Consider the following 20,161-nt stretch of genomic DNA (forward strand, 5'->3'; position numbering starts at 1 on the left):
TGACTTTTTCTTCCTCTCTCATAACACTGGGACCCAATGTAGTTAGTTGAACGTTGGAAAACACAGGACGGCAGGAGGAAATCCGGGTGGCCTATCCTTAAACGATGGAACAAGGAGCAGGTTGCAGCCATGGCCACTAGCTTTAAAAATCCATGGAGGAGGAGAAGGGCTACTAGCCAGTGTCTACTGGCCGGGTGGGTTATATTTTGCCACCGGCATACCTGGGGAGCTCAGGTGTTGCTGTCGCGCTCAGGTCCAGCTTCCCCGGGGCACCTGGCTGGCCACTCGGCGATGGAGGCGTCTGGAGGGCTCCCGTCTTCTCCTCGACCTGGGCTTGGGCCGGGCCGGGCCACCCGGGCAGTGACCTTGGGCTGCACCCCCGCCTCCCTCCAAGGACTCAGGCGCCTCTTTGGGCGAGGGGACGCCCACGAAGGGGCCGGCCCGGAACTGGCTGGGGCTGCGAAGCGGCGCCCCTCCGGGGGTCGTTTTCCCGGCGCCGCCCCCCGGCCAAGGAAAGCGAAAGCGGTGCGCGGAGTAAGCGAGCCCCTTCCACGTGCCGCGACCCGAAGCGCCGCCCCGTCGCCGGCCGAGGGGGCAGGAAGGCTGGCCGCCAGTCGGACGAGAAGCGGGCGACCGTCCTGCCGCCGCGACTCAGCCGAGTTCTCCGACGCGCAGGGCCAGCCATGGTAGGAGTCCGAGGGGGCGGGCGGCACAGCCGTCGGGGCAGTCTCGGCGGCGGCGGCTCCGAGGGGGAAACCCGGCGGAGGGCAAGGCGGCGGCGAGCCCTCCCTCCCGGCTTCTGGGCAGCCCACGCCGGGGGCACCGAGGAAGCGGCGCTGCGGGCTGGGTCCGCGCCCGCGACGGCTGCCGTGGGGCGCTTCGGTGCGGGGGCTCCAATCCCGCGCACGCTGCTTGCCTCTGAAGGGGCCGGGCAGCCAGTGGCGTAGCGTGGGTTGTCAGCACCCGGGGCAAGGCAAGTAATTTGCGCCCCCTAACCCGTGGATTTGCGCCCCCTAACCCGTGGATTTGCGCCCCCTAACCCGTGGATTTGTGCCCCCTAACCTGTGGATTTGCGCCCCCTAACCCGTGGATTTGTGCCCCCTAACCTGTGGATTTGCGCCCCCTAACCCGTGGATTTGCGCCCCCTAACCCGTGGATTTGCGCCTGCTAACCCGTGGATTTGTGCCCCTTAACCTGTGGATTTGCCCTAACCCCAGATGTTGCGCCCGGTGCGCCCGGCCCCCCCTGCACCCCCCTCGCTACGCCACTGCGGGCAGCTTCTCTTTCGGGAGCTTCTTTCATAATCTGGGCGCAGCCGGGAGTTTGCGGGGCTCTCCGCGGCCCCAGAATGTGGCTTCGCCGGACCCAAGACCGGCTGTTGCTGCCTTGAGAAGAATCTGTTTGCCCCTTCCAGACAGAGTCGTTTGGAGGTACAGTGGTACCTGGGGTTACAGACGCTTCAGGTTACAGACTCCGCTAAGCCAGAAATAGTACCTCGGGTTAAGAACTTTGCTTCAGGGTGAGAACAGAAATCGTGCTCCGGTGGCGTGGCAGCAGCAGCGGGAGGCCCCATTAGCTAAAGTGGTGCTTCAGGTTAAGAACACTTTCAGGTTAAGAACGGACCTCCGGAACCAATTAAGTTCTTAACCCGAGGAACCACTGTAGTTGCGCCCTGGCGCCAGTAGGGGGCGGAGGCGGCGGGTTGGACTTACAGCGCAATTCTAACCATCTCTACTCAGAAGGAAGCCCTGTTGAATGCAATGGGGCTTACTCCGAAGTAAGGGCGGGGGTTAAGATTGCAGCTCGGTTGCCTCACCTCAGAAAGGATATTTCAAGGTCGGAAAAGGCTCAGAAAAGGACAGCCGAAATTATTGGGAGTGTGAGGGTGTGGAGCGACACCCCTGTGAGAAAAGGTTGAAGCCTTTGAGGCTTTTTAGTTTGGAGGGAAGGTGAGTAAGAGGCGACGTGATAGAAGTTTGTAAAATTATGCAGGACGTGGAGAAAGTGGAGAAAGAAAAGTTTTTCTCTTCCGAAGAACACCAGAACTCGTAAACATCCAAGGAAGCTAAATGTTGGAAGATTCAGGACAGATAGAAGGAGGCAGTGGGGCCACCAGACGAGATGGCTTCAAAATTAGACATATTCATGGAGAAGAAGGTGATGGCCTCTGGCCACAGTGGGAGGTGGTGATTCTTCTGAATCCCAGTTGCTGGAAACCACCGGAGGGGAGAACTGCCCTTGGGCTCAAATCCTCTTGTGGGTTTCCCATGGGGGTCATTCCATATCAAGTGATCCAACTTTTCTACCTCATGTCATCCAGTTTTCTTAATATTCTGTACACTCGTTGAATGATTAAAACTAAGTTTAAATCTAAATTTATTTTTTAATCTCATCCCATTTTTGAGCTATAAAAATTGTCATTTTAAAAAAATGACAATTTGGCCTCGCCAAAACCTAAAAAACCCCGTAAATGCTCAGCCCAGAATTGAGATACGTCAAAACTAAAAACACCAATCTATTCAGAACTTCATGGGCTTTAATATGATATGGCACACAATGACCTTACTTTAAATTTTAAATTTCAGTTACAAGATTTAAAATTAAAAAAATTAATATGATTAAAAATTTCCAAAAACTATTATTTGATATTTCTAAAAGCTACCTGCAGAATTTCATCATGGGATCACATTTTAAAAATATTTTATGCATTATTGGGTTCTATTTAGGATAAATTGGTCTTCTTGGAGTAAAATATAACAGAATAAACGAGACTTCACACTATAATATCAATTACTTCAAGCATTCCTTTAGAAAGTTATTCAGTTAAAAGGTATCTGAACAGCTAGGATTTTCTTTTTAAAATGTGTTCCAAATCTGACTGATAGCTTGTTATTGCATTATAGAATTAACACTTTGACAGAATTCTTCTTAGTAATTTACTTCATGAACATTACAACAAAATGCATAGCAAACAAAATTATGGAAAAAAAACTTACACATGAGAAATGGGTCTGAAAACATTGATCCTTCCATTATTTATATTTTACGGCAAACACTTTTCAAGAGCATTTGTTGCACATTTTTTTGGCAAAGTGTGCTCATTAATTACTACCTTAAGTGCATCCCGACTAGATGGGAAAACAAATGATGATACTGGACCTGTAAGGTGTAAGAAGGTCGCGGTTGCTTCTTCACTTTCACAGTCCACTAACAGCACATAGGTCAACCGCAATGCTTTAATATATTCACAGGTCATATAGCCAGTTATCTCAGCCATATTCAGAGATTTTGTACCTCCTTCAGTGTCGAAATTCTCTCTCATTGCTAAAGCAGTACACCTTAGTCACAGTTTCTGTTGGACTGGGTCTAGATGGAACAAAGCAATGAAATCCTTGTGTTCCTTTCATCACTTTCGCTCTTTCAAAGTGTCGTTTTAGGAATATACCCTTCTTTCTTGTACTCCTCATTTGTTAGCCATACGTCCAGAATTTCCCAGACATACCCATAATACTGCAGTTGGAAGCAGTGTAGTCAAAAATGTCCAGACATATGGCAATCCATGTCAGCAGTGTCGTTTTCCTTAAAAATAGTTCCAAAATGTGGGGTGGGGCATTTTTTGGTGTGGGCTCAACAGGTTTCTGAGCTGGATTTTTACTTCTTGAAATATGGCAGCCCTTCATTTGTTGAAAGTAAGAACTGGATAGAACACTGGCGGAGGAAAGGGGGGCGGGAGAAGCAGCCCACCCCAGGTGCCATGGGGCTGCACAGTGAGATGGGCGCAGCCGTGCCGCACTGCTCTTCCTTTCCCCCCTCCCTCGCCTTCCCACTCCCTCGTGCCTGTGCCTGCCCCCTGAACCCACTCAGGCTCAGGCCCTTACAGCCAAAGGCATCCTCTGCCACACTGGAGCAGCAGGCCAAATTAAGACTTCAGGACAGACAGTGATGTACATAGCTGTGCCTGCTCCCCCACCCCCAGGCACCTGCCAGTTGTCTCCCTCTGCCTCTCCCTCTGCGCCAGGAGGGCCTGCTGCACAACAGACTGTTCTGCAGACTTCAGAGGACAGGCAGCTGATGTTATTTTCCCAGGGTGGCCAGTGAGCCACATCTTTATCTTCTCTACCCCTCACAGGCCAGATTTGAAAGGTGAGTGGAGCTGCCCACCCGCCAGTCTCCTGACATCAGAGTGACATCAGGTGATGGAGCACTTTGAACTCCTGCTGATTATTGGGACTTTACAGCAACAAGCTGGGTTTGCAGAGAGCCCTGTACTTTGAAGCACCACCGATCAGCTGAGCAGGGCTTTTTGCAAAGGGCTCTTTGCCAGTCTCTTCAAGGACTGCCTGGTTTGAAGTGAGTGCCTGTCGGCTGGTGGGCACTGACTTTGCCTGCTTCAGGAAACATTAAATCACTTTGAGAGCCTCACTGGGTGGATATTGAAAACTGCAGATGTTTGCCTTCCTCTAATGCTTCATGAAGGTTTTCAGTTTTCACATACAAGATTTCCCCACTTGACAGGAAGGATGTGGGTTTTAGTTCCCTCTTCTACTGAGAGGTGCAAACGTAGTATTTTTCTGTCTAAAGTTGACTCCACCTGTCTAAAGTTGGGGCGGGTTAGACTTCCCCCGGCTAAGTGCCATCCAGTTGTTTTGGACCACAGATCTGATCAGTCTCAGCTGATGGGAGCATGGCCATAGGGTGCTATGGTTAACAGGAAAGACAGTCCAGCACATCTGGAGGGCACCAGCCTTGAGTTGTTGCTATTGCAGTTCAGACAGGGAGCTGAGAGAGAGGGGCTTCTCCAAAGCTGCCAGGGCTGTGGGCTCACATGACTGCGTTGGCCTGCTTTTCCTCTGTTGATTTCCAAGAGATCAGAACTTTTTTCAGCTGCCTTCCTCCCCAGGAAAGACTAAGAGGCTGCTTGAGTATTCTCAGTCTTGGTCTGCTGTTAGAGATGAGATATGTGCTCTGTCAGCTGGTCATTCCTTCACAGAGTTCTGACACTGTGGCCTTCCTCAATCAATTAGTCTCACAGTAAACAATAGGAGCTTGGCAGGAGGGAATAAACATCCCAGGCTGCAGCGTAGTCCCTGCTGCGCACAGGAAGCCCAACACTTGGAAGGAGGCGGTACCTTCCTTTCCCAGCATGTTGGGTAGCTCTTCTTGATTGCTTTCCTCTCCTGCTAGCAAAGTGCCTGGTTTGTTGCATCACAGTGGGAGAGCCACCTTCAGAACAAGGGCCCTGGTGCCTTTTTTGCCGCCAGCAGAAAGAAAGATTCCTGCAGCAATTATTGTGCATATTTTAATGTGTGTGCTTATTTCTAAGTATGAGATGCACACCTAAGAATCTGTAGCATTAAACAAATAAAAACCAGATGAGGCCTAAAACCACTGGGTTAACATGCAGCATTGATAAGGCCACCCCAAGACAGGATGAGCAGAAGAGCTGCTGCAAGTCAGTGTTGGTATAATGCAGTTGGTATAATGAGAGTCCCATGGACTGCAAGAAGATCAAACGCATCCATTCTTAAGGAAATCAGCCCTGAGTGCTCACTGGAAGGACAGATCCTGAAGCTGAGACTCCACCTCATGAGAAGAGAAGACTCCCTGGAGAAGACACTGATGCTCGGAAAGATGGAGGGCACAAGGAGAAGGGGGCGACAGAGGACGAGATGGTTGGATAGTATTTTCGAGGTTACCAGCATGAGTTTGACCAAACTGCGGGAGGTAGTGGAGGACAGAGGTGCCTGGCGTGCTCTGGTCCATGGGGTCACGAAGAGTCGGACACGACTAAACGACTAAACAACAACAACAACATAATGTTGATATAATGCAGCGCCATGTGTTCCCCAACCTTGTGCCCTCCAGATGTTTTTTAGACTACAACTCTCATCGGGCCCAACGCGGGGCTGGAGGGCACTAGGCCTGGAGGACGTTGCTGCTAGATTTCTCTCCTCATTAGGCCTGGGCTTAGAAGTGCCAGGTGTGAGAGGAGAGGCAACAGTGAGGAAGGGGAGCAGCTGGCAGCCAGGCTGAAAGAATAATGCACAGATGCTCAGATGGAGGAGTGTGTGTGCGCGCATGCCGGTGCATCGGTGTATTTCCACACAGCCACTCAGCAGATGGTCCCAATAAGCACAGTGTGGGGCGGAGCTGTGGGGAGGCAAGGTTCAATAACTTTTTGGAACACGTTCCTAGTAAGAGAGCCAGCAAACCTCTCCTTCCATGAGATGGTGGAGCTCCTCAGGGTTTGCTCCAGTTTGCTCTCATGCTTGTAGTGGAACAGCTAATCCTGCCCTTCTGCTTTGGGATCTCATCTGTCAAAAGGCCACAACCTTCTGTGATGAAGGCACAGGGCCAAGCCTCTGAGAAAGCATGTGGAGTGCTGTGTGAGGTCCCAACAAGGGTTTTTGTGTCTGCTTTCGCTTTCATCTTCTGAAATGTCTATGGGGTGAAGAACACCACAGGAGCTCCTGCAGGTGGATCAGGCCAAAGACCACCATGTCCAGCATCTTGTGACCTACAGAGGCCAACTACGTGACACTGGGAAGGTTAATTTAATGGACACTATGAAGGTGTTGGCAAGTCTCAGAGAGGGAAAGGCAGCTGTGCGACTATTACTTACGTATTCAGGACACCCTCAGGTTTACCACACATAGTGCCCCATATTTTTGTATAAGACAGCTTTACTTGAAGTATGACTGGGTCAAGGTGTGGAACATGTGTTTTACAATTGTACAAATAGTTATCCACAGTACCTCAGGTTAAGTACTTAATTCGTTCCGGAGGTCCGTTCTTAACCTGAAACTGTTCTTAACCTGAAGCACCACTTTAGCCAATGGGGCCTCCTGCTGCCACCGCGCCGCCGGAGCACGATTTCTGTTCTTATCCTGAAGCAAAGTTCTTAACCCGAGGTACTATTTCTGGGTTAGCGGAGTCTGTAACCTGAAGCGTATGTAACCTGAAGCGTATGTAACCTGAGGTACCACTGTATTCCTCTTAGTTTACTGAGTCTATAGTGTTTGGTATTTTGTCTTATTTTTGTCTTATTGTACAACACTTTGGTATGGTATGCAAAAATATGCAGAGAGAGAAACAAATAGAGACTGCAGAATGGAACTCTCTAAGCATTTTGAAAAATGTCCTTTAAGAAGTTATCTTGATCAGGTATCCTCAACCTCTTCAGACTCAAGACCCACTTTTAACCCAAACATGCATTTGGGGGACCCATTTCTTAATCTTTTAGCATATATTTACAAGGTAGTAGTGCTGTTACAACCCACCACAGATCAGGCCCACCTGTTGAAGACCAGTGATTCTAGATCTTGGGGGATCAGCATTGTTATGTACTGAAGTTCTCACCCTGGCCACCAGGAGTATTGTGTATGTAGTTTTCACTCAGGTCCACGTCAGTTATTTTAGGCGGGAAACCCTGGGTTGTTGTTGCTACATTGTTGACAGCCGGCTGCCTATAAAAGCAGGCCGGCTGAGCTGTTTGCTGTTCAGTTCTGTCCAGCTTACAAATAAAGAGCTGCTCTGGAGAAATCGCTGTGTCGTCTGCTATGTTCGCCCACAACTTAACAAGCATGAATCACCTTTTCAAATGCAGTACAATCACAATTTACATGGGAGTTTGGTTCCAATGGTTCCATGTATATGCAGAAATGCACATACTCTATGTACCAGCTCTGGAGGCCGCAGGATGCTCTCTCAAGATCTGGTGGGGCCATCATTATCTCAGGGGAGCATCCCAGACTCAGCCCACAGAGAGTGCCTTGGATCCCAAGCCAGGCATAGAGCTTTTAAGCTCTTTTTCCACTGGGAAGGCCCAGTACAAAAGAGCTTTTGAGCTCTTGCTCGCATTTAACTTGCGGGATTTCAGCCAGCGGCCTTCAGCTGCTTATGATTGAATTAGATGAGTATAAGATAGGATTGTATTGTATGTGTCATGGTGTACTTCAAAGCCATGAGACCAGGTGAGTCTTTCTTAGCCACTCTCCTTGTACGTACTTTTCTCTTCCTCCCCTCCTCAGATGCAAAGGATCTTGGGGAAAAGGCTCTCTTTCCTCCCAGTGACCTTCACCTTCCTTGGGAGTTCTCCCCAGCGTCTGGTGTAGCAGAGGCTGGTTTGGGGCAGGATCATTGCCTCAGGCTCCTTGTCTGCCAGCCCTGGCTTTCCAAAGGAAACAGCATTTGAAAAAGACCTTTGTGTTTCCTGTGGCTTTTGGCTTGGTTCCCTGAGTGGGTTCAGCCTTCTTCCACCCATTGCAGCAGCAGGAAACAAGCTATTTCAGGCAATGGGTTGGTGTCTGCTTCTCATTTCCTGTGGGGAATTCTAATTCCAACAGGAGATGGGGAGACACTCTCCAGGAATGACCAAGGCCAGGTCAACTGCCAATTCTTCTGGACCTTTATACTTTTGTATTGCTGTCTTCAGCTTCCAGCCGTAGTTTGTGGGCCCAAGAGACTCCAGAATGTCTTGCCTTCAGGGTGAAATCAGCTGCCAGGGAGCTCCAGTGCTGCCCAAAGGACTGCGGCCATTTTTAGAGCACCCCACTTGGTTTATATGGAGCCCTTGTGAGCCGGAGAATCTTGTTGGTGCAGATCTCACGCAAAGCCTTATCTGACCTATTTCAGCTGCACACGCATTTCAACTGGTATCTGTGAATACAAGATTGGCTGTATTAACCAAAAGCGAAAGGCAGATCTGAGTGCAAAGACACCACAGAGGTTTATTGCCAGTCTGCCCTTTTCTCCCTGAACATAGAATTCAACACCTGAGGCCCTTTTCTGAGACCCAGATGGCTACTCAGGTGAGTTGGGTGGTGATGACCAGGGTGGGGAGCAGGCAGAGAGGCCACTCGCTGCTGCGGTCCCTGCAGGCAGGCTGGTTTTTCCAAGGAGCCTCATCTGGTACTAAGTCTGATGGCCTTATGCCACCAGGCAGAGCAGACTTCCGGCTCATCAACCAGCTGGTTTTAAGATGCTGTTTTCACTTTGTGATTTTTTTAAATATTTGCTTTTCATGTGTTTGTACAGCTCTGCTGCAATTATTTACCATAATTGTATTTTTTATTCTTATTTTGTTTTATAATTTGGTCAGGTGTTGAAGAGCACATACATTTCAAAATAAACAAATGTACTAATGGGTTTATTTCACTGGGTTTTGACCTGACAGGGGAGAGAAGTCAGGGATGCCATTTACTAGCACATTTGTTTGTTCCTTTGTAAAGGGGGGGGGGGCAAAAAGGTAAAAGAGGTGGAACTGAAGGAAAGAGAGGGGAAATAAAATAATGTGTGGGTGATGTAGCTCTTTTGCTAACAAAATCCAGTGGAATCTGTAGCTGAAGTAGAATTGTTAATAAAGAAATGGGGCTTACTCACTGGTTAGAAAGTTAATGGGTGATAACCAGAGTTAGTCATACTCAGAACACACTGAAATTAATGGGCTTAAATTGACTCATTAATTTATATGGGTTTACTGTGAGTAAGAATTTGTAGGATATCACCCAGTAATATTGGACTAGATGATCCATTGGGTCCCTTCCAGCTCTACATTTCTATGATTCTTAGGGGAAGTCAGAAATTTTAGGAATTAATAGGACAACAACAACAATTTTTTATTTATGCCCCAGCCGTTCTGGGTGGCTTCCAGCGCATATAAAAACAGAATAAAACATCAAACATTGCCGTAATAGTAACAATCTGATCCGTTATAAAAAGTCACAATAACTTTAAAATAAACAACTTATATCGAATAAAGCAATATTCAATAATCCATTAGAATTTAATAGTAAACAGTAAAATTAAACACCAGCAAATAACAATTAAACAGTTTACACTTATCAGTTACAATAAAGCATTACTAATCTATAATCACAGTGCATAAAAGACCACAAAACCTGCAGAACTATATAAAAGGGTTAAATTGAGAGACAAGGACACACAACTTATAAAATTATTTATAGGAAATGCTCCCAGGGCTGGAGGGTGAGGCTGAGGCAGGTGGAGAGCTATTGCCTAATGACCAGCAGAAAGTCTCTCTCCCGTCAGTTCTGGGCTGGCTGGCAGCATTTGCATTGCCAATCATTCTTAATGGCCCAGTATTCCGCTCTCTTTGTTCCTTGCTAATAATGACCCATCTTCTCCTGAGCATGGGAAACTGGCCAGCCTGCCTGCTGCTGCTGCCAGTGGCGTAGCGTGGGGGGTGCAGGGGGGGCCGGCCGCACCGGGCGCAACATCTGGGGGTTAGGGTTAGGGGGCGCAAATCCACAGGTTAGGGGGCACAAATTACTTGCCTTGCCCCGGGTGCTGACAACCCACGCTACGCCACTGGCTGCTGCTGCTGCTGCTGGATTCAGCGTCTGGTAGCTTCCATTAATACGCCAAGCATTCATTTTTTTCCTAACATTTACTAAATCTAAGAATTTAGGGGGATCTGGCCCCCCACAAACTCATAACACATTTATGGGGGAATCTAGCCGCCCCCGCTCCGCAAACTCATAGCATCATATAACAAAGAGAGCACAGAAATTTCCAGCTCCTGGCAGACAGCCTCACACACCTGAGCTGGGCTGCTTAAATAGGGTTGCCATATTTTAAGAGGAAGAATCCAGACACAAAAGGTTGTTGAGGTTTTTTAGGGCAGTCGTCTGATAGCCCCGTCCCTGCCATTGAGCCCAAGCAGCCCCTGCCAGAGGACAGCAGAACCTCTACCAAAAAATAATAATAAAATAAAATAAAAATAACTGAAGTACAATTGTACATTTCATCATAAATGCAAACAAAAATGCAAACAAAAACAACCATCACATTGTCTCCTCTCACTCCAAGAGGAGCCCATCTTCCTCCTGGCTTTGAAATGCAATTAATCTGCCAGCATTTAGGAGGCTGAACCCATTGTCCATCTTACCATTCCTTTATGTTGATGAAAGCAAGTCTTTTGAAAAAGTGGGAAAACAGGTTTGGGGATGGCTGTAGGCATCCAGGTTTACAAATATGTGGAACTAGAGTTCGGTCTTGGACAGAAGATGGTATTGTATCCCAGAACAACCCCCTCCCACCCATCTCCATGACTTAAAACAGCCTCTGCCAACCTGGTGCCCTCCAGATGCTGTTGGACTACGTCTCTCATCCGTCCCAGCCAGCATGTTGTTGTTGTTTAGTCATGTCCGACTCTTCCTGACCCCCTGGACCAGAGCACGCCAGGCACTCCTGTCTTCCACTGCCTCCCGCAGTTTGGTCAAACTCATGCTGGTAGCTGCGAGAACACTGTCCAACCATCTCGTCCTCTGTTGTCCCCTTCTCCTTGTGCCCTCCATCTTTCCCAACATCAGGGTCTTTTCCAGGGAGTCTTCTCTTCTCATGAGGTGGCCAAAGTCTTGGAGCCTCAGCTTCAGGATCTGTCCTTCCAGTGAGCACTCAGGGCTGATTTCCTTCAGAATGGAGAGGTTTGATCTTCTTGCAGTCCATGGGACTCTCAAGAGTCTCCTCCAGCACCAGAATTCAAAAGTATCAGTTCTTCGGCGATCAGCCTTCTTTATGGTCCAGCTCTCACTTCCATACATCACTACTGGGAAAAGCATAGCTTTAACTATAGGGCCTTTGTTGGCAAGGTGACACCTTCAGAGGCCTTTGTCTGCACCTGGAGCCTCCCTGGCAAGTTCCTAGTTTCATGGGAACAAAAGGTCCCCGACTTCCCTGTGACCTGAAAGGGCAACCAGGTTTTTCTGACCCAGTCCTCTCCTCCTGCCCTGGTTTCTCCAAGACCTTGTTATCTTTGTATGCACGTACACTCCTCTCACTCAGCTGCTGTGTTTCAGCCTCAAGCAGCGTGAGGGACCAGAGTTCCTTCTCCTATGATCCTCCTTTCTCTTTCTGCAGGGGGAAAACAATTTGAAGCGGTGTCAGGGGGAGGCTGAGCAGGTGACAGAGATCATGCTGGAGAACTACAGCAAAGTGCTGGACCGTGAGGGCAAACTCAGCGAGCTGGATCAAAGGGCAGCTGAACTTCGCAACCAGGTACAGCAAGGGGGCGGGAGGGAGCAGCCCCTTTGCAAAAGGCACTTCTGGGGGTGGTAGGCTTTTGCACACCCCACAAGTAATGGGTGGACCCTTGTTTGCAGTAGATTGTCCTCAGCATTTCATCCAGAGTCCTTGAGACAGCAGGAGAAACATGTGGTCTTCCCCTCCAAAATGCTCCCCTTCTTCCAGTTTTCTTTTTTATTAAATATCCCAGCCGAACCCAGAAGCTGGTGTTGAGGTAATGCATGCAAAACATCAGCCAAATAAGCTAATGAGTTGTAAAGAAGGTGATAAACAAGTCATGTTAACAAAAAGGTTTTACAATGTGAGGGGAGTCCTCTGTTTTTGTTTATAACCGTGTACGTAATAAAAATGTGTCTTTCAATTACAAAGGAGTCTTTGTGCGTTAGGCTTTGTGCCAATTTTCTTCTATTATTTACTTATTCTGCAAGAGCTATTTGCCATACTTTGTTGTACCAACTTGTCAGAGACTCACCCTCAGAATCCTTCCAGGATCTTGTTATTATGAGCTTTGCTGGTATTGGAAGAGCACCTATTCAACTAAAGTTCAAGCTGTAAGTTAATACTATCTCCCATGAAAAGGAGGAGGAGCACCAGCTCCAGCAATTTACAGACATTTTGTCTAGTAATTGCTGTTATTAGGACAAAAGAGTTCATTTCTGCTGCCCCTTGGAGTCACAGTCCAAGAGGCCCAGGCTGATTTGGGCTTCCCCCTCCCTGGCAGAGCTTAAAGCAGGGGTCAGCAAACTTTTTCAGCAGGGGGCCGGTCCACTGTGCCTCAGGGCCAGACTATATTTTTTTTGGGGGGGGGGAATGAATGAATTCCTATGCCCCACAAATAACCCAGAGATGCATTTTAAATAAAAGGGCACATTCTACTCATGTAAAAACACACTGATTCCCGGACTGTCCGCGGGCCGGATTTAGAAGGCGATTGGGCTGGATCCAGCCCCCGGGTCTTAGTTTGCCTACCCATGGCTTAAAGTAAGATGTGGGGAGATAGCAGGATCCTGTGGATTGCTGTGATGGCCGGGGCTGTTTTCTTAAAGTAAAGAATGGGAAAGGAATGGTGGGACAGCAGTAACGGCCAGGGCTGGTAGGAGTTGTAATCCAAAACACTGTCGGGTACCTGGTTCGTGAAGGCTAAGACCATAAGAAGAACAGGCTGGACTAGTCCAGATGCCTATCCAGTCTAGCATCCTGTTCTCATAGTGGCCAAACAGGCACCTCTTCTGGGAAATGAGCAAACAGGACCTGCGCACAAGAGCACTTTCCCCTCCTGCTGTTTCCAGCAGTTGGGATTCAGAAGCATCTTGGCCAGCATCTTCTCCTCCAAGAATTGGTTTAATCCTCTTTTAAAGTCAGTCAAGTTGGTGACCATCAGTTCAGTGGTTTACCTGTGCACTGCAGGAAGAAGTGCTTTATTTTATCTGTCCTGAATCTCCCAACGGTCCAGGGGTCTGCAACCTTTAAGACAAAAAGAGCCACTTGGACCCGTTTCCGAAGGGAAAAAAAACTGGGAGCTGCAAAACTCGTCATTATAAAAATAACTTTTTTGTCACTTTTTTAAATTATTTCTTTGTTTGACACCTCAGAATTACTCCTCCTCATAGAAATAAACGTTAAATTAACAAGTTACCTTTTTTGTGTGTGTGTTCTTCACTCCCCTTCAAAACAGTGACCAGCGTACATGCCCCCTTTCAATGCAGTGACCAGCGTACATGCCCCTTACAATGTAGCGGGCGGGCGGGAAGGTGACGTCACAGCCAGTACAGCGCCCGCCACAGTGGGGTGTGTCGGGGCGCACAATGCGCCTCCTCCCCTCGCTAGTATCCGCCCCGGAGCCGCGGCAAAGGTGTAAAAGAGCCACATGCGGCTCCGGAGCCGCGGGTTGCAGACCCCTGTCCCAACCTTTGGCTTCATAGGATGTCTGTGAGTTCTAACATTGTGAAAGAGGAAGCAAAACTTTGCTCACTTTCTCCAGGCCCTGCATCATTTTATACGCTTCTATCATGTCACCTCTTCCACACCTTGTCTCTAAACCAGGGGTTGTCAACCTGGTCCATACCGCCCCCTAGTGGGCATTTCAGGATTCTAGGTGGGCAGTAGGGGGTTCTATTGCTCCTTCCATCGGGCACTGGTGGGTGGTAAGGAAATTTTACAGTCAAGAAAGATGCATTAGTGGGCGGCAGGTATAAAAAGGTTGACTACTCCTGCTCTAACCTATAAAGTCCCAAATGTTGCAACCTTTCCTCTGGATCGTAGAGAACATGGAAATTCTGCCCACTGATCTGCTGATAAATCCAGATCAATCTTTTCTTCTGGTTTATGACATTTCAACAGAAACAGCAGGGAGCATGTGTATTCCATGCTTTAAAAAAATAACATATTGTACCAGGCAATCTAAACCCTGCCCAGTAATTGCATATTTAATGTAAATTTAGTCCATTTCCATCTTATTGTCTTCCTTGCTTCCTTCCTACCTACCTACCTGCCTACCTACCTACTTAACACTTGCATCCTGCTTCTCCAAATCTCAAGGCAGCTTCCCCCAAAATTACTTATAAAAAACAATTTAATAAGACAGTGTCAATAAGGTAGTATAATCAGAGCACTGGGCTTTTGTACGATGAAGGTTTTGCATCCTTTCGAAAAAGCTGTTCCAAGAGATGTGCTCTGAAATTAAATAGTTTCCCCTTCCCCTCTTTTAAATGACTTTTCATGACTTATTCCGCACGCACACCCCATATACACACATAATACCAAAGGTGGGCTTGCGGGACATTGGTGGAGACTTTAATTCTTCCTTGTGGCAAATGTCTCTTGTCTCTTACAAATGCCTCATTTTATATTTTCCCAGCTAGGATTTGCAAATGAAAGTGATTCCAGGAGGTGTTGGGTTGTGGGGTGGGGAGCCAGTGGGAGAAAGCATTTACAGGGGAAAGGGGGGGGGTTCTTCTCCCAAAACTGCCTCCTGCCCTTCCTGTGACCTCAGCAAGTGTGAAGGCAGGGCCATTTGTTTGCTGAGATGACATCTTGTTACGCCCTCTAGAAGCTAAACTCTATGCCCTATCCCTCTCTGTCCTGCACCTTTTGAAGCCTGCCTTTACTGTCTTCAGTTCCTTTAGTTCCTTTCAACCAAAGCTGAAATGCTCCAAGCCCTGCACCCCTCGCCCAGTGCCAGATCCAAATCCCGTGTCTGCAGCAGTTTCAGAACTACATAACCTTTCCTTGGCCTCAGCTTTCCCTGGACAGTGTCACTCCCTACAGTGGGAAACATCTGTGAGCACCAGATACTGCAGCATGGCTAAGCCTAAACTGATTGTGGGGTGTGTGGCTCTAATTAATAGTTTGGGTTGGAGAGCCTCCAAAAAAAGGTGGGATATTAACAATCCTGTATGCCTATGAATAAGAGAGACTGCATCCCTTCTCTGTTTCCTCCTAGAGTGTTGCCTTCTCCAAGACAACAGGCACAGTGGCTCGGAAGATGCGCTGGAAGAACATGAAATGGAAGGTCATCCTTGTGGGTGTGGTCGCGGGAGTCCTCATCCTCATCTTGGCTATAGTTCTTTACTTCACCCTCCCTAGTTCTGCAAACATGGACACCCCAGCAAAGGGTGATGGTGGACCCTGAGTGGCTTGTGGCTTAGTGGGACAACTCCCAGATCATCTGCAGCAGGCCAGGTTGTCTCTTCCTGCCCCTTGCATTGGTGTGTTCTGGATGGACTTGAGCAGGACTTGGTCACAGATTTGTTGCAGCAGAAACAGTGTGCAAGAGAAAAATCTGCTGCCGCCATTCTCTAGTGCCCAGCAACAGTGCTCAGATAATATTTGTGCTCCTTCCTAAATGGCAAAGCATTGTATGTTTGCAACCCCATTCATCTGTGAGCTGTGTCACATGCTATTCAGAGCTTCTTTGCATATTGCATATCTAGAAGAGAATCTATGAAAAGTTAAATGATGTGGTCCTACGCTGCTACTGTGCCTATACCCAGGCAAATCTGGAGGTGTGCCTCTGCGTTGGCAGAGCAGGTCCTCTCATTTTCTGCATCCTGCAAATTCCACTCCTGAAATTAGCCATAGTATACAGAATCTAGGTTTTGTGTTTTGATCATGGTGCAAACAAAGGCAGTTGCCCCAGGCAGCTAAGTTTGGATGCCCTGAAATGTGGCAGAGAAGGGGATGAGATGATTTCGAGACCTGGGGCACAGCAGTGTTTGGATGATGGTCCTGTTCGTTTAAGAGCATAAGACGAGCCTGCTGGATCAGGCCAATGGCCACCTGGTCCAGCATCCTGATCTTGCAGTGGCCAACCAGATACCTGTGGGAAATCCACAAGCAGCACCTGAGCACAACAGCCCACCCCCTCCTGTTTTTGGAGGCCTGGGGATATTTTAAATGTGGATGTGGCAGGACGCTGGAAGGTTCGCAGGAAGAGCGAGGTCTGCAAGGGCCAAATTCATGCAGGTTCTCTTCTCCCAGGTGCCACAAGCCTTTGCATGCTTCTCATATTGAATACATGCTCTGTTGCCATTTGTGCCTTACTTCAGGATCTTTTTACTGTGAAATCTGGTACAGAGGTACCAGTTTTACTGCTCTGCCCATTAAGCGCTAGCAGAACGCTAGCCCTTCTTTGCTAGCTGTTTCCCTCTCTGAAATGAGCATGGCCTGATGTTTGTCCATTTTCGTTAATACATTATTGCTTTGCATTATTTTATTTTATTTTATTTTTGCACATGGCTGCTTATTTAGTGATCTAGTAAGACCCACTTTTCCTCCTCGTTTTGATCTTCTGTTTAGCAGCATATGAAGGGGGTCTGTATATATGCCTATGTACAAACCAATTCAAGAACTGCCCCATATTATGAGATGCCCTAAAGTGAAGAGGGGGCAGCCTAGATAACATGTGCGGCACAGGATAATAAGGGAGATAATTTTAAGGATTACTGGCATGGAAGCAGCCAAAACCACTCCTAGCCTCCACCTAGCACTGTGCTCCTCCAATTTCAGCTTAGCAAGTGACTAGAATATGGGTTAATTTCTTTAATGCTAACTTGTAAAAACATGTCTCTAATTTTAAACAGGGATGTGGGGGGGGGGAGACTCTTGTTTCTGCTGTGTTCTGTGGCAAGAACAGTAAAAGGTGGATTGTTTTATAATAATGAGTTGTTCTGCATGAATTGCTACATCTGCTGACAAAGCAATAGAGGAAGGGCAAAGAAAATAAGAAGATAGGGTTGTGATGATGACCTAGAGATGGTTCTCAGGTCCCAAGGCTGAGAGGAGCCAGAAGCCTGTCTCTGAATTCAGGATTGTGATTTCCCAAAGGGGGTGGGGGCAATGTCTGCCAGTAGGCCATAGATGCCATGCAGGTGGCTCTTCACACTGCCAGCTGGCTGGCTAACTTGGCTCGTTTAGATATTAATAGGCTGCAATTCACAGATTAATGGGCATGCCAGCTTGTAGGCTTTGCAAGCATTGGGTTTCCCATTTGTTGTGATGGATATGCTGCTCTCACAAAACTAGAGCACTGGCAAATCTTCAAAACTGGGATCCAGGACAAAAGCAAAGCAATAATGGAGTGATTGTCTTCCCCCTCGTTTCGTGTGGAGGACAGTACTTCACCAGCCAGCTGCCTCCCAGAGGTTTTGAGCTACAGCCTGAGGCTGATGGGAGTTGTTGTCCAAAACCCCTGGAAGACAGCTGGCTGGTGACGGTGCTCCTAGAAAGTGGTGGCAGGCATCCTAGGGCAGTTTCTGAGGGAAACCAAAAGACTTATTGTGTCCCTAATTTAGGAACAGCCTGGGGTAGATGTTAGGGCAGCAGTTCTCAACCTGTGGGTCCCCAGATGACGTTGGACTACAACTCCCATCATCCCTGAGCTCTGGCCTTGCTAGCTAGGGGTGATGGGAGTTGTAGTTCAACATCTAGGGACCCACAGGTTGAGAAAGGCTGTGTTAGGGGAACAGGATTAAGAGTCAGCAGATACCTAGGTGGTGCATGCCTGACAAAACAAACACCTGTGACTGCCCACCTGCAGTGTTTCAGGTGAGGATGGATTTGGGGATCAAGAGCAGGAGTTTCTGGGAGTTTAGCAAAGTGGCTTCTGGTCATGTCCTGCAGGGCAGTGCCTCTCAGGCTATCTGATGTAGTGGACCAGCATTCTGTTTTCCTCGGTGTGCCAGGAACCAGAGCCATATTTGGTTTCTGAAGCATTCACACCTTGGGTCACTTTCAATAGCACCGCTATGGGGACAGTGTTCTCATTTTGGAGCCTCTGGGTCAGAGAATTGCAGAGTGGGGAGAATTGCAGAGATGACCCAAGGGCCATCCAGCCCAACCCATTGCAATGCAGGAGCCAGTTAGAGAATCCCTGACACGTGGCCATCCAACGTGTTTAAAAATCTCCAGTGAAGGAGAGTCCACCATCTGCCGAGGGAGTCCATTCCACTGTCAAAGAGCTCTTACCATCAGAAAGTTCTTCCTCATGACTGGAATCTCCTTTCTTGAGATTTTGAATCCACTGGTTCTGGCCTCACCCTCTCAAGCAGCAGGAAACAACCTTGCTTGTTCCATGAGGATGGAAGCTCTTCAGATATTTCAAGATGGCTTTCATGTTTCCTCTCAAGTCTTCTCTTCCCCAGGTTAAACATACCCAGTTCCTTCAACCTTTCATCCAGCTGATTCAGCAGTTGATCAGATCAGAGCCAGGCCAGCCACCAGGCCCAGGGAAGTAGCCAAGTGACAACGCTTTGAGAAGCACCCTGATTCTCACTGAGTTTGGTGAGAGCTGGGGTGCAATGGTAGTGGAAGTGGTGATGGGACACGGCAGGGGGTGGGGGTGGGGAGGCGGCAATTCCTATTTCGCCTCAGGTGGTGAAACAGGATGGGTCACCCCTGAATCAGATGCAGCTTCTGCTGACGTGTCAAAGCCTTTCCCCCTCTTTGTCAGCTGTCCAGGGACCTCCTGCCCAGAGCCAGAGTCTCAGGAGCATTCAGGTATCAGTTGTGCAACTTAAGGTTTCTGGAGTCATAGAAGGCTCCACAGGCAAGATAGCAGCTCTGGTGGTGGGGGTGGAGACACCTGGAATGGACAGCCTTTAGCAACTTTAGAGATGGGTTAACCATCCTGTTGATAGTGGTGCAGCACGGATGGCACCTCAGAACTGAATATCAAGTCCCTGCCACCTGGCGGACCATCCGGAGAAGAGCAGATGATGGCAAACAGGTCTGACATCCGTACCTGAACCCACCAGGGATTTGTATTTATTTCTTTTTTTAAAGCTTTTTTATAGATGGGAGGTGGGTGATCTGTACACGTTTACAGATGTTCGTTTTCAGCTTTTTACTTCAAAGGTGTGTTACCCTGCAAAGTGGTGCTTGTTATTCCCCAGTAAACATATTTAGTATCAGACTACCCATTTTATTCCTGTAGTCGTAATGGTGCTGTGGTTTTTTTTTTTTTAAAATGTATCATATTGGTTTTTAATATCATAAACACAACTGAGAAAGCAAAACTTGGAATACTATCCAGATTATTGGATTGTCAAGTACATAGGGTGAAATTAAGATACACATATATTATAAATTCACTAAGTAAAGGTAAAGGGACTCCTGACTGTTAGGTCCAGTCGTGGATGACTCTGGGGTTGTGTGCTCATCTCACTCTATAGGCCGAGGGAGCCGGCGTTTGTCCGCAGACAGCTTCTGGGTCATGTGGCCAGCATGACTAAGCCGCTTCTGGTGAACCAGAGCAGCGCACAGAAATACCGTTTAGCTTCCCGCCAGAGTGGTACCTATTTATCTACTTGCACAAAAAATTCACTGAGTAGACCTTCGTATAAAGATACATGTGACACAATAAATGAAGACCATACACCGAGAAGTTTATTCCTCTTGGACTGTCTGTCAATCACTCAGCTGTGCTGGGTCACACGTTCAGAAAGTGCGGTCTCCCACACATGAGCATATGTGAGTCCTTTCTGTTTCCCACCTCACAGCTGTCTCCATCCTGGTAGCTTCTAGCAGAGAGAAGAGTTTGATGAGGAATCTCAGGGAGGAATCTCTAGAAGCACCAGCAAAGGGTATGACACCAAATCATGATTATTACAGAGATTTC

The 20,161-nt window shown here is 47.9% G+C and overlaps 1 protein-coding gene across 1 annotated transcript; it reads left to right on the top strand.

Moving 5' to 3' along the window:
- Window positions 1-293: 293 nt before the first annotated feature.
- On the top strand, window positions 294-19,927 carry LOC144328374 (uncharacterized; the record flags this gene model as incomplete). The annotated part of the gene is made up of 3 exons (XM_077931211.1): window positions 294-686; window positions 11,881-12,018; window positions 15,488-19,927. Coding segments are annotated over 3 exons (720 nt in total), but the record flags the coding sequence as incomplete, so codon positions are not given.
- Window positions 19,928-20,161: the final 234 nt, after the last annotated feature.

Source organism: Podarcis muralis, chromosome 7, assembly GCF_964188315.1.
Source record: "Podarcis muralis chromosome 7, rPodMur119.hap1.1, whole genome shotgun sequence".
NCBI classification, from domain to species: Eukaryota; Metazoa; Chordata; class Lepidosauria; order Squamata; family Lacertidae; genus Podarcis; species Podarcis muralis.